At 43.3% G+C, this 12,581-nt stretch overlaps 1 protein-coding gene across 12 annotated transcripts in view; it reads right to left on the minus strand.

Moving 5' to 3' along the window:
• The window catches only part of TASOR (transcription activation suppressor), a 71,785-nt gene extending 62,452 nt beyond the window's left edge, over positions 1-9,333 (minus strand). For all 12 annotated transcript variants that reach the window (XR_015948241.1, XR_015948242.1, XR_004692009.3 and 9 more), the window contains exons 1-2: positions 8,064-9,333; positions 570-715 (exon numbers count right to left, since the gene is read on the minus strand). Coding sequence is in view for 8 of the 12 variants with exons in the window: in XM_088662254.1 (XP_088518380.1) it covers positions 570-715; positions 8,064-8,415 (498 nt within the window). In the remaining 4 variants the exon portion in view is untranslated. The remainder of the gene's footprint in view (positions 1-569; positions 716-8,063) is intronic.
• Between the last annotated feature and the right edge of the window lie 3,248 nt (positions 9,334-12,581).

A 12,581-nucleotide genomic window follows, 5' to 3' on the forward strand; every position in this document is an offset into this window, starting at 1 on the left:
CTCTTCCGGGTCGGGAGAGGCCCATACGCATGCGCACAAAGGATTTTCAGCGATTTTTTGCCGATTTTTTAGATTGTCGCTGCGCCGCGCGCCGTGAGAGCGGGCGGCGGCAGCGGGCGGTGGGGGTCGTCACGGGCCGGATTGGAAGGCCGATTGGGCCGCATCCGGCCCGGGGGCCGTAGTTTGGGGACCCCTGATCTAGGATTTCAAAAGTCTGAATTCTACAGAAAGATAAACAAAGTAACGAGAAAAGTCAAAAATTGTGAACTAGATATTGAATGCAGTTTATAAATTGTTTATTTATACATGGTAGAATGACAATGAGCTGTGCAAAACAATAAGGTTGCAACAGTTATATATTCTAATATAAATTTGTACGTTTTATCTATGTAAACTGCTTTGAAACTCTTTTGGAAGTCAAAAGGCAGGATCATAAATCAATTAAATATGTCTCACCCCCCTCACCGTCCCTGCCTCCCATGGAACTTAACGTAGTTTTGTTCGTATTAATACGAACACGTTTTTGTGTACTTCAGGTATTATTTCATGTATGAACATTGGGTACTCACCTCCTTCTCCAACAGTTCACTATGAACCAAACAGGCTTTTTCGTAGGTGAAATTGTCCTTTGAATGGTTTTCCAAATAAGATGAATGCAAAATGTTCACAATCTCTTGAAATTCACGAGTTCCTGCTGCTACTCGCTGAAAAAGAGCTACAGAGAAAGAAAACAAGTATCTCAAAATCTATGTGTCTTGCTATTAAATTCTGTGTGTCTTGCAATTAAATGCTATTGTGTTACTGCAGGCAATCCTCATTTTGCAAGAGGGTTGTGTTCCAGATCCCTGCATGTGTCAGCAGAGAATGCATAAGCCCGCTCAGACCCACCCCTTTTCATGACGTCTTTATGTTTTGGGACTACTTCCAGATTTGGCACCATACACATATGTATGATTGCGTGTCATTCGGACACGCCCAAACCAGGAGTTGCCTGTAGTTCATTTTATGAAACCATGCACATCTAAGAGTGGACAATTCTCTGTCAGAGCGCCTTTAAAGGTACAGAAAAGCATTAGAGCATAGGACATTAGATAAAATCAAATAAATTCCTTTTTCTTTTGCACAGGATAAAGCTGCAAAATTAATAAGTAAATTTAGTTGCTCAATTTCTTTAGAAGTTCCATTTTTCCAGGTCTGAATGGGTAGTTTGCATTGCCTACAGCTTTTCTTGAAAGACCACTTACAGAATACTTAACATTTCGTAAGTAGAATGCATTAACTATAGTAGAAGTTTCACAATGATAAACAGCAGAGCATGAAAAACTTCTATACAATTTTCAGCATTTGTCTCCTTTTCCAGCACCCCTCCATACTCCAATCCACATTATTCTTCCAAGGGCTGAGGAGGAAAAGATTGGAAGCTGAGAACTTATAAATTAAGGATATTTTAGTCTTCCAACCATAATTTCTTAAGGAAATTTAGAACAGAGTGTGAAGATACCTGAATTAAAGGCACACATTTTTTTTGCTCAGGAGTCTCTGTTCCAGATGTTTTGAGACTACAATTCCCATCATCCCTGACCACATGTCCTGTTAGCTAGGGATGATGGGAGTTGTAGTCCCAAAACATCTGGCGGGCCGAGTTTGTCTATGCCTGCTCTGTTCTTTGAGCAGCAATTTCAACTAATGCGAAAATGCAGCTTTCTCCTCATTATGGCTTTGCATGCATGTTAAAAGGTAGGGAATCAATGTTGCGTTGGAGTGCTAAAAGTCTATCACCCTTGAGGAGTTATTTTCACCCTTTGTTTTCTTCCAGTGAATACTTCACTTCCTCACTCTTCAACTGTCCCTCAGCTCGCTCCTTCATGTTGCCACATACCTGACAATCAACCCTCTTTACCTTCAGAGAAAGAAAAGAAGTGGCACAACTCTGTATTGTCTTTTCTCTTATCTACTGTCTGGTGGGTGGGGAAAGATTAGTTGCCATTCACACTAGTTGCCTTTTCCGCCACAAACAAGAGGGAAAACGTGATTATCCTTCCTTCATATCTCTTTGCATATACAGTGATACCTCGGTTTATGAACACAATTGGTTCCAGAAGTCTGTTCATAAACTGAAGCGTTCATAAACTGAAGCGAACTTTCTCATTGAAAGTAATGGAAAGTGGATTAATCCGTTCCAGATGATGAAAAACACCCCCTTAAAACAGCAATTTAACACAAATTTTACTGTGCTGCAGCGCAGTCTCGGATGGCTTTGCGGAGGCCGGGGCTTCGATCCGGACCTCCGCAAAGGCCCGGGCTTAGATCGGGTCTCCGCGGAGGTCTGGAACGAAGCCCCGGCCTCCGTGAAGCCATCCGAGGCTGCGCTGCAGCAACGGAGCATTGGATGGCTTCGCAGAGGCCGGGGCTTCGATCCGCACCTCCGCAAAGGCCCAGGCTTGAATCAGGACCTCCGCGAAGGTCCGGAGCGAGGCCCCGGCCTCCGCTAAGCCATCTGAGGGCCTCCGGTGCTGCAGCGTAGCCACAGAGCCTCGGATGGCTTATCGGAGGCCGGGGCTTCGCTCCAGGCCTTGGCGGAGGCCTTCCTTGGCCTTGAACTCCTCGGGTTACTTACTTCCGGGTTTCGGTTGTTCGTAAACCGAATGTTCGTAACCCAAGGTGTTCGTAAACTGAGGTTCCACTGTACTGGTAGGAAGGGAGAGAAGGAAGCCAACAGATTTCCAGCAGGGCTTATACAGATTATCACTTCTTCCCAGGGTGGATAAAAATCAATGATTTAAATAATAATAATAGGATTTTTTTATTTAAATTGGATTTTTAAAATAAAATGCTTTTAGAGGAAAAATCTTTCTAAAGATACGGTAGTTTTCTATTTCAGTTACATTATAGTCCAAAGGCTATTCATCAGTAAATAAGGATTTTAAGTTTTTCATGTATGCTAAAACTCAGTCTAAGGTTTTGATTTTTTTTAATCGTTTAACCACATCAGTTAACAAACATGGATACATATGCTATGATGTTATTGCTTTAGTTAAATAAATTGTTTAAATTGTTAAGGAAATGATCATTTTTCTCCTTCCTATAAAGTACAGCAGAAAGTTGTCCAAATATAAAGTTAACTTGTTATACCTCACAATAATTTCATAATTACCTGTCTATGTATTTCTAATAGTATAACCAAATCAGTAATTTTAGATATAACTGTAAAAACTACTATGAAAATGTATTATTCAAAAAATGAAACCTTCCTCTGGTTGTAAATACGTATTAAGATACCAGCAAGAATGAGTCTTTCTGTAAAAAAATATGATTTAAATCAAGTTTTACTAACTAGTGATTTAAATCAATTTGATTTAAATCAAATCCACCCTGCTTCTTCCTACTGCAAATTATGCAAAGAGATCCCTGCTTCTCCACATTCTCAAACATTCACTGAGAACTCAAGCAAGTGCTAGGGAATTTATAGAACTGAGTCTGGCAGAGTACACAAAAGGAAGTAAGGAAGAGAATGAGTGTTATAAGAAGAAAAAAACTGCTCTTTTATTTTTTACAATATAACCAAGGGTGTTGTACCCATGTGGGTATATTCCACACCTCTGGATTTTAGGAATTTGATATTGGGCTGAACCACCAATCATGGTAAGCCAAACTGGCTTGCTGAGGGTGCAAGAACATGCAGGCTCGAAGAGAGGAGCTGAGCCACTTGGATGGAATGACTATGAGAAGCATTTACAGGATTTGGAACTTTTTAGTTTAAAGAAAAGGCACCAAAGAGGTGACATGGAAGAAGTCTATAAAATTATGTGTGGTAGAGAAAGTGGACAGAGAAAATCGCCACCGCCCCCCCCCCCTTATCTCTCAACACTAGGACTCATGGACATCCAATGAAGCTGGATGGAAGATTCAGGACAGATAAAAGAACAACTTCACAGTCCCTTGTTAAACTATGGAATTCACTCCAAGAGGCAGTGATGGCCACAGACATTGTTGACATCTGTTGTAGACAATGAAGTGCACTTCCATGGGCATGCTAGATGGCTTTAAAGGAGGATTAGGTCACTTCATGCATAACAAGGCTATCAATGGCTATTAGTCATGGCAGCTATGTTCTACTTCCGCTGCCAGAGGCTGTATGCCTATGAATACTGGTTGCTGGGATTTGCAGATGGGCACTTGGAAAAACCCGCACTCATGTCCTGATTGTGCGTTTCCCACAGGTATCTGGTTGGTCACTGTGAAAACAGGATGTTGGATTAGATGGGCCACTGGCCTGATTCACTTTGGTTCACCCTGCACAGTACTGAATTAACCAGGGCTTGTAGTTAAGCTACATCAAATTGTAGTCAATCACCAACATCAAATTGTAGTCAATGTTTGTTTTTGCATACAGCTTGTACTTAATAAGCAGAGAACGTAACCATGAGTTTGAGTGATCTACTAAACCAAATTTTGGCTTAACTGAGTGTGGTGGAGCAATAAAAAGGACGTGGGGGAGAAAAGTGCCACATGATTACTATGGGGGGGGGGGAGTGCAGGATTGCTGAAGGGGGAAATGACAAAAATGGCTTCCTTGAAAATTCCACTAGCAGAAGCCTTACCACAGTTTGGATGCTTCGTTTGGCTGCAACCTATTAGGAACTTGTAGCAGAAAGTAATGTGCTGGCTTTTATTTAAAACTGGAGTCTTTTTAAAAAAAATTTTATCAATCTTCACTGAAACGAACTACTTCTTACAAAGGGAAGACAGGCAAAATAACAATGTAATGGAGCTCAGTGACTTTTTATATGGTTTTGCTCTTTATCAGGCATGTCCAACAGGTAGATCGTGATCTACTGGTAGATCACTGGACGTCTGTGGTAGATCACTGGTAGATCATTGGCTTCCCCCAAAGAAGCTGAACAACTGTGGCTCCCCTTAAAAAAGCTCAACATTTTACCTCCTCCCAGAAAAAGGGCCTTCCTCCTCCTTAAAAAAAGCTCTTTGACCTGAACCCCAAAATGGGGGGTAGATCACTGCCATTTTTTAAACTGTGAGTAGATCACAGTCTCTTGGGAGTTGGCCACCCCGCTCTATATGAATACAGAAAAAAATGTGTCGTATGAACCAGAAAGACAACACAGAGACCAGGAATCTCAAATGTAGACTACAACCAAGCAGAAAGAATGGGACCTGAATAGCAACTATAGAATTCTCCTGGATTCCATCAGGACTCTCCTACTTTTCAATTCACCTATATTTTATGCAAGAACCTTGCTTGTTATATTCCAGTCAGCCATATGAATCATATTAGTACATAGGAAGCTTCCTTATACCAAGTCAGGCTCTTTGTTCATCTAACCCAGTATCATTTGCTATTGACTAGCAGAACTGATGTGCCTCAAAGCTACCTGATCCCCCGCCCAAAAAACAACAAATTGTAAATTGAACCTGGAACTTTCTGCATACAAAGCAAAGTGCTCCATCACTGTGCTATGGGACTAATAGACTTCTGCTTCAGTAGTTTCTATACTGAGACCAAGAGTTTTACTTCATCTGTAAGGTATGAGAATACTATTCAAACCTTTATATTTCCTTCACAGACAGTAGTGTTAAGCTAGTTCCCAAACCTAGAACAAAATAGAATTCCAAACAATTGCTGCAACCTCTTGACAAATCCTTCCTGCACATATAATACTGCTAGAAGTGTATTAATAAAATTTCCTTAAAGTAGACAGCATAGAACTGCTACAAGAGTTCCAAACTCAAAAGGGAGGAAATAGTTTTAAGTACCAGGTACTGGAGATCTCAACCTGAGATTTGACCAAGAAATGTGAGATAGTACTTATGAAAAAGTGGTCAATATATGAAACTTGGTAAAGGGTAATAATGTTAAAATGGTCTAATGTATCAACTTTCAGATTAAGAAGGCCCTCATATTTCAACTCTTTCATGGTTTGCTCTCCAGTTCATTCCTCAAGGGGGGGGAGGATCTCTTTCAATTAGTGGTAAGAAAGTCTCCATGGAATTATGACTCGCCACAAATACAGTAATCTCGGGAAAAAGCCAATTACATAATACTTCTATTAGTTCCTTTATTGCTTTGCTCTTTTTGAGTCAAATGTTTTCTACAATTCTCTGGACAATATGGTTCCCACGATATCATGTTCCACCCATTGTTTATTAAGCCTATGCTGCTGTATGAGATGACACCTAGAGCAGGAATTTCTTCTATTTTTCAGGTTAAATTAAGATTTTAAAATTCTATCTTAATTACTGTAAGTTTGTGGAACACCTTGGCTTCCAGTAAGTATATCAATATTGTGTTCACACATGATAAGGACTGAAATAACAGCACCTTATACACAGCAACTAGTCAGATATCACTGAGTGAAGAGCATAAGAGTGCTCAAGGAGATCATTCAGAATTACTGGAGCAATGCAAAACAATCGGAATGATTTGCAAGAGGCTCCTTAAGAATTGTAACTGCACTAGGAAGTTCCAAAATGAGTAGCAATAAATTCATGAGTAAATTTAGACAGAATTTACCATTGTGAGGCATGGAGACAGTGTAGGACCACGGAGGCCAAAGTTCAAATTTCCACTGAGCTATGAAGCTCACTAGGTGACCATAGGCCAGTCACTGTCTCAGCCTAACCTACTTCACAGGGTTGCTGTGAGGCTAAAATCGGGAGAAGAACCATATATGTCACTATGGGCTCCTTGAAGACTGGCATATAAATGTAATAAACAAACATTCCCTCCCTTCCTGGAGATACTCATTGCATCCCCAAGAAAACATTATTTTAAAGGTTAGGGTACCACCTGCAACAGTGTGTAATGCAGTGCAAGAGCACATGAGTCCATCACACTCACGTTGCCATGTTAAAGCTTTCTTTAGGAACCTAGTAGTTAATGTATCATTTTACATCCTATTAAAAACATACACGCAATAAAGACCTAAAACCAGATGCTTTGGCAGCAGTTGCATCTCTTCTAACTTAACATTTTTGGTTCACACTGTCTCCTAGAAATGCTCATCAGAACACCGGACACTGTTCATTGGCTGGGTCTATGTAGTATTCTTTTGATCACATGTTTAGACAAACGTAGGCCATGCACCATCAAATAATTAGCAAAGTTCTTCAACCTTCTAGGACGCTAGAGTCATCTTCAACTGCAGACTATAACTGTAACCTTCAGGAAGAGGCCAAGCCAACCTACCCTGACTTTCTTGTTACAAAATATGTTTTATATTTGCATTGCTCAAGTTAAACTCTTCTTGAAGGATAAAAAGCCTGAAGTAAACTAATGGCAGCCTCTTCAAAAAGATTAAAGATTAAAAGAAATAGCATTTTTGAAGGAAATGATTCAAAGGAGGTTCATTAAGGAAAAGCTAGCTGAAGAGAAACAAGGAGGAAGCATTTTTGCCACAAAAGGCAAATGTTAAGATGCTGCATATACAGAAGATCAGTCGAGCCAAGGGGACTAGCGAAGCAACAACAGAGCTTCCTCGCCAGGGCACGAGGTGCTGGCAGCCGCTTCCCTCCTAAAACGCGGGGGCGGTATAGACGGCTTTCATCGGGGCGGAAAAAGAGAACTTCGCCAGCCTACCCTGCAGGAGGGATAATGCTCCTCTCTTCTCTGCTGCAGAGCAAGCAAAAGTCGGCGAGCCATTTTCCCGAGCGCCCTTCCAGAGAACCATCTTCTCTGCGAGCTGGCGCGGATGATGCCCACACTTAGCCTGCACACACACCCCCCCCAAAAAACACACCCGTATCCAGCCTCTTCTAAAGCGGCCATCTCATAACCAAACGCGTTGGGGGTTGTTGGTTTTTGGCGCGCGGGGGGGGGGGGGTGTTTTCCAAACGTCTCTCTCTCTCCCCCACCCCCACCCTACAGCTTCGGAAGGGGAGAATAAGCTTCTCTCATCCGCGCCAACCACCTTAAGCGCGACTTTCTCCGCGCCCGCGAGAGGCTTCAGCTGTGGCGGGAATGCGGCTACGTGGAGCGAGAAGCGGGAGAAGGGAGGAATTGGGGCTGGAGGGAGGGTTGGGGGAGGGATGCGATGCGAGGGAACCACCTTTCTTTTCTTTGCTCTTCCTGGGGATCTGAAAGTTTTTCTTAAGGGGCATATTGTCTTCGGAGGCTCTGGGGAGCCCATCGCTATACTGGGGCTGCTGCTCTGGGCCGCTGCCCTTGCGGTGGTCCCGGCGCGGGGATCCCCTGCCCTCGCCGGCGGCCCCGAACTGCGGCTCCTCGTCGCTCCTGCTCCTCTCAGGGCGGCCGCCATTTTGTGTGGCGTTCTCCGCGTCGGCGGCCAAGGCTGCAGCTCGGTTCTCCCCGTCGGAGAGGCCGCTGCTGTTCTCCGCCCGCTGAGGCTGCTCTGGCACCCGCTCGCCGCGGCCGCCGCTCATGGCCGCGGCCTCCGCCATGAAGCCGCCTGCACCGCTACACCGCGTTGGCGATCTTTGTCCCGCCAATGAGCTGACCCTTCCTCAAAGCCATGCACGACTCCGCCACCGCCACCGCCCCCTCCCCATACAAAGCACAGGCACTCCTTCTTCCTCTCTCCCTCCCCTTCGTTCTAACATGGCGGTGGGGCGTCAGGAAAGAGGAGGAGCTTGTTCCCCTTCACTTGCAGCCAACCGGGGCACAGCGCCGCCGCTTATAAATGCGCGAAGGCCGGTCTTTGGACTTCCTGCAAAAATGGCCGAAGAGGGAGCGATCGGGCCTCTTTCGAGGCGCCCTTGCCTCAGCGTTATATTCTGTACGGTGCACAAGCAAAAACATGTACTGTATTCAGTTTCTTCCCTTTCCCTCCTCTTACCAGCCGAAATATGGTGACCCGGCCTTCCTTGGTGAGGAGAAACGACGCCTTTTCCGGGGCTCCACGCTTTTAAAAGCAAGACTACAACGCGCCCAAAGTTGCCTTCCTCACTACCCTGCACAGGCCGGGACCTGCCGTCTTGCCCACTACTGTCGGATATGAAGCGTCTTTCAATTAAGTTTTGCTTTTCTGTTATTATTAAGAAGTGTAACAGGAAATGTTGGTGGCATTTCGATTTTTCCTTCCACACAGAAGGGAAAAAGAAACACCAGGGCTCTGCTGGTTCAGCTCCCTAGCCTAGAGTAAAACATGTTTTCTCTTCAAGCAAATGGCTACAAACTTAAAAGCTTATCAAAATGCTCAGGAATACCGGTATCTGCTGCATTGCATACAAAATATCCCTCTCAAAGTACTGTACTGTAGTTGTCCCCACGCTTTTAGAAGATACCTCCCTTTTTATTTATTTTCCCATGTAAAACTCAATGTTTCTTGAAATAATTATGGTAGGAGAATGGAATAAAAACATCCTAAAAACATAGCTTCAATTTTATATTTTTACAACTCAGGATGCACTGTTTTGAGCTCTAATCCCCTGTCCCAGCCAGATTTTAGATACTACATATCTTACTTAACAAAACATTCATTCATTCATTTAGAATGCATTTTTTGTTCATTTCCACTTACTGGATTTCTAGTTCACAAAATGCCTAAAGGTTATAATTATAATTCCATTGCTCCCTCAGCACCTCTCCTGGGCCCAAACCAACAGTTAGGATGGATGATTGAAGGCAGGAGTCTTGTCCTTAGTTAACTTGTATTAAGTCCCTTATACTTTTAAGCCCAATTAAGCTTTGTGTAACTTTATCCAAATCAGCTCGAGATTTCAAAAGGATTAGATTGTGCCTGGACCTTTGGACAATCAAAACATGGTTGAACTGGTTATCATGCAAGACCTAAATCAAGAAGAAACAGCAATAGTATCTATCTCTCTGGGATCTCATTCCCTAACTCTTCAGAAAGGAAAATAATATTTCTATGGACACACAACTACCACCTTCCCCTTGCATTGCTTATCTGCCTTGGATAAAGGAATCAGTGCAGCTACTGTAGCCAAAAGTTGTTTCCAATAGATTGAATTCAGTATATCATTCAGTTACTAAAAGTACAAAAGCCCTGCCAGGAAAGAAAAAAAAGACTGCTCTTCTGACACTATCATGACATGTCATGGGAGAAAGGAAAACATGTACACAGAAAATGATAAGCACAACAGGGTAGAGTGACATTAACCTGCTTTGGAATGTTTTGTTTTATTTGCTAGCAAAATACCCTACTATAAAATATGCAAATTATACTGCAGACTCGTAACTGAGAAGATATACAGCAAAAGTACTGTATATTCTGGCCTATAAGACGACTTCCTGACCCATGAAAATCGTCTCAAAGGTTGGGGGGCCGTCTTATATGCCGGGTACTAGAATCTGCAGTCGCTGCATATGGTGGGGGGAAGCTCAAAAACGGCCGTGGGTCATGGCAGAGTTTCCCTAAAGGAGCCCCTGAAGAAGCGCTCGCTCGGGAGAGGGCTGCTCTCCGCAGGGGCGAACGGCTCCCTCGTGGCTTCGACCGGATTAGCGCCTCTTCATCTAGCGCCTCTTCATCGGCACACAGAGGTGCCTGAAGTGAGGCGGCAGGATAGCAGGAGTCCTAGAGAGGATAGCCCGCTCAGCCCAGCCGCCCGACAAACAAAAGGGGGGGGGAAGGGAACAAAAGGGAAAGCTTTCTTACACTGTCGGCTCCTGCTTTAGAGAGGGAGAGGGGGCTGAGCTGGGTGTGCTCGGCTTGCTAGGGGTTAAAAGGAACTGAGCAGGAGTCCTAGAGAGGATAGCCCACTCAGCCCAGCCACCCGAAGCCATGTGCAGGAACAAAAAGGAAGGCTTTCCTGCAAGGAAAAGGCTGTTGCCTCTCTCCTCTGCAAGTGCTGCCTTCTGGGTGGGTGGAAGGTGCTCTTGCTTTAGAGAGGGAGAGGGGGCTGAGCTGGGTGCGTTCGGCTTGCCCAGCCACCCGGGAAGGCTTTCCTGCAAGGAGAAGGCTGTTGTCTCTCTGTTCTGCTGCCTTCTGGGTGGGTGGAAGGAGCCCCAAAACAGGGGGGGGCAAGAAGCGGTGGCGAAAGGGCAGCTCTCCCAGGAAAGGATGTGGAGAAAAGGCCATCAAGTTTCAATGAAACCCAGTTCTCCCCACAGAAGCATAGGAAGTTGCCTTATAGCTTATAGACCACAATATGTCATTGATATACTTATGACATAAGATGATGAACAGGAGGATTTTGAAGGCTTGTAAAGGGAAACTGTCAAATTAAAATTACCATATTGAAATCAAATCTGATGTTTCTTTAATTTTTATTTGGTGTGCGGTGCGGTGGAAGAGGGGTAGTCTTACACGGCGAATATATACAAAACTATATTTTAACTGAAAAAGTGGGGGGTCGTCTTATATGCCCAGTCGTCTTATACGCCGGAATATACGGTATGTTCAGCCGAGCATCACTATCTTTTCCCCTCCGGAAAGTGTGTGTAATTGATGGGATATGCTGTAAAGCAATGAACAGTTCAAGCGTCTTCTGCATTTGTACTCATGAGAAGCTCATCTTCAGAGAAACCTGACAGCTTTCCGATAGCATTCACATGTTACTATGCTGGTACTGTTTCCCAGGACCAATTCAGAGGTTAAAGGAAGGAGGTTGGCTTATTGATTGATTGGTTGAATTTATATGCCGCCCTATACACGGAGGTCTCAGAGTGGTTCACAGGCTTGGCAAGGAAGGGTAACCTGCTGGCCTCCAATTCCTATTAGCCTAGTCAGTGGTCAGGATGATAGGAGTTAGAATTCAGCAACTGAAAGGCCACAGGTTAGCAAACCCTCTTGTTACAGGAAAAGGCCAACATTCAAACCTACCTGAACACCACTGCACCTCATATAGAAACTCAACTTCCAGACTTGTGGTATGCTGTTGACATTGCCAAAGGGTTTTGCACATGTTCAGCGGTGCTGTATTAATTGTTATCATTTTCTTGGGCCATTTGCACAATCTTATGTGGAGCAGAAATGGTACTGTGGTGGATTTGAATGTTGTACCTTCCCAGCACCTAAAAATGACTAGGCAGACCTAAAAAATTTAGGCAGACCTAAAAATACTAGCAGACCTAAAAATTGAGGATTTATTATCTCCCCTTTTTTCTGTTATTTTCTAAAATTCCATATATGATATTAGCAGTGTTGCTTAGTAATACGTGTATAAACTCTCACCAACCTCTCCTAGCAGAAAAATAAATTGTTTTAAGTACATTTTGTATTCTAATGTGAAAGAATGAAAAGCTGAGAATACATGAAAGGAGTTTGGCTAGACAGAGCAGTATCATTGAATTTAACTTAGAGAACAGATATATTAATCATGGCTGATTAATAACAGATGTTTGTTGTAGACAGGTAAAGAAAAGAATAATTAATCAGAAATTAATTAAATCAGGCATTGAAGGATGGCAATGCGTGATCACATATTATAATGAGAAGGCTGGGGTGGGCTAGTCAAAAGAGCAGTGGACTAGTTTGATTAGTTGTAATTTTTATGGGAAAGTTGTTGGTTGTTTAAAAATCATGTATGTCATCTTGAAATGTGTAAGAAACATTGTTTTGGATGTGGTTCTTTGCAGCCTCCTTATTTTTTTCTTTTTGATTGCTCTTCCATAATTTTTAACAAATTGTCAACAAATTAATGCA

This window comes from Zootoca vivipara, chromosome 2, assembly GCF_965207765.1.
Source record: "Zootoca vivipara chromosome 2, rZooViv2.hap1.1, whole genome shotgun sequence".
Lineage (NCBI taxonomy): Eukaryota > Metazoa > Chordata > Lepidosauria > Squamata > Lacertidae > Zootoca > Zootoca vivipara.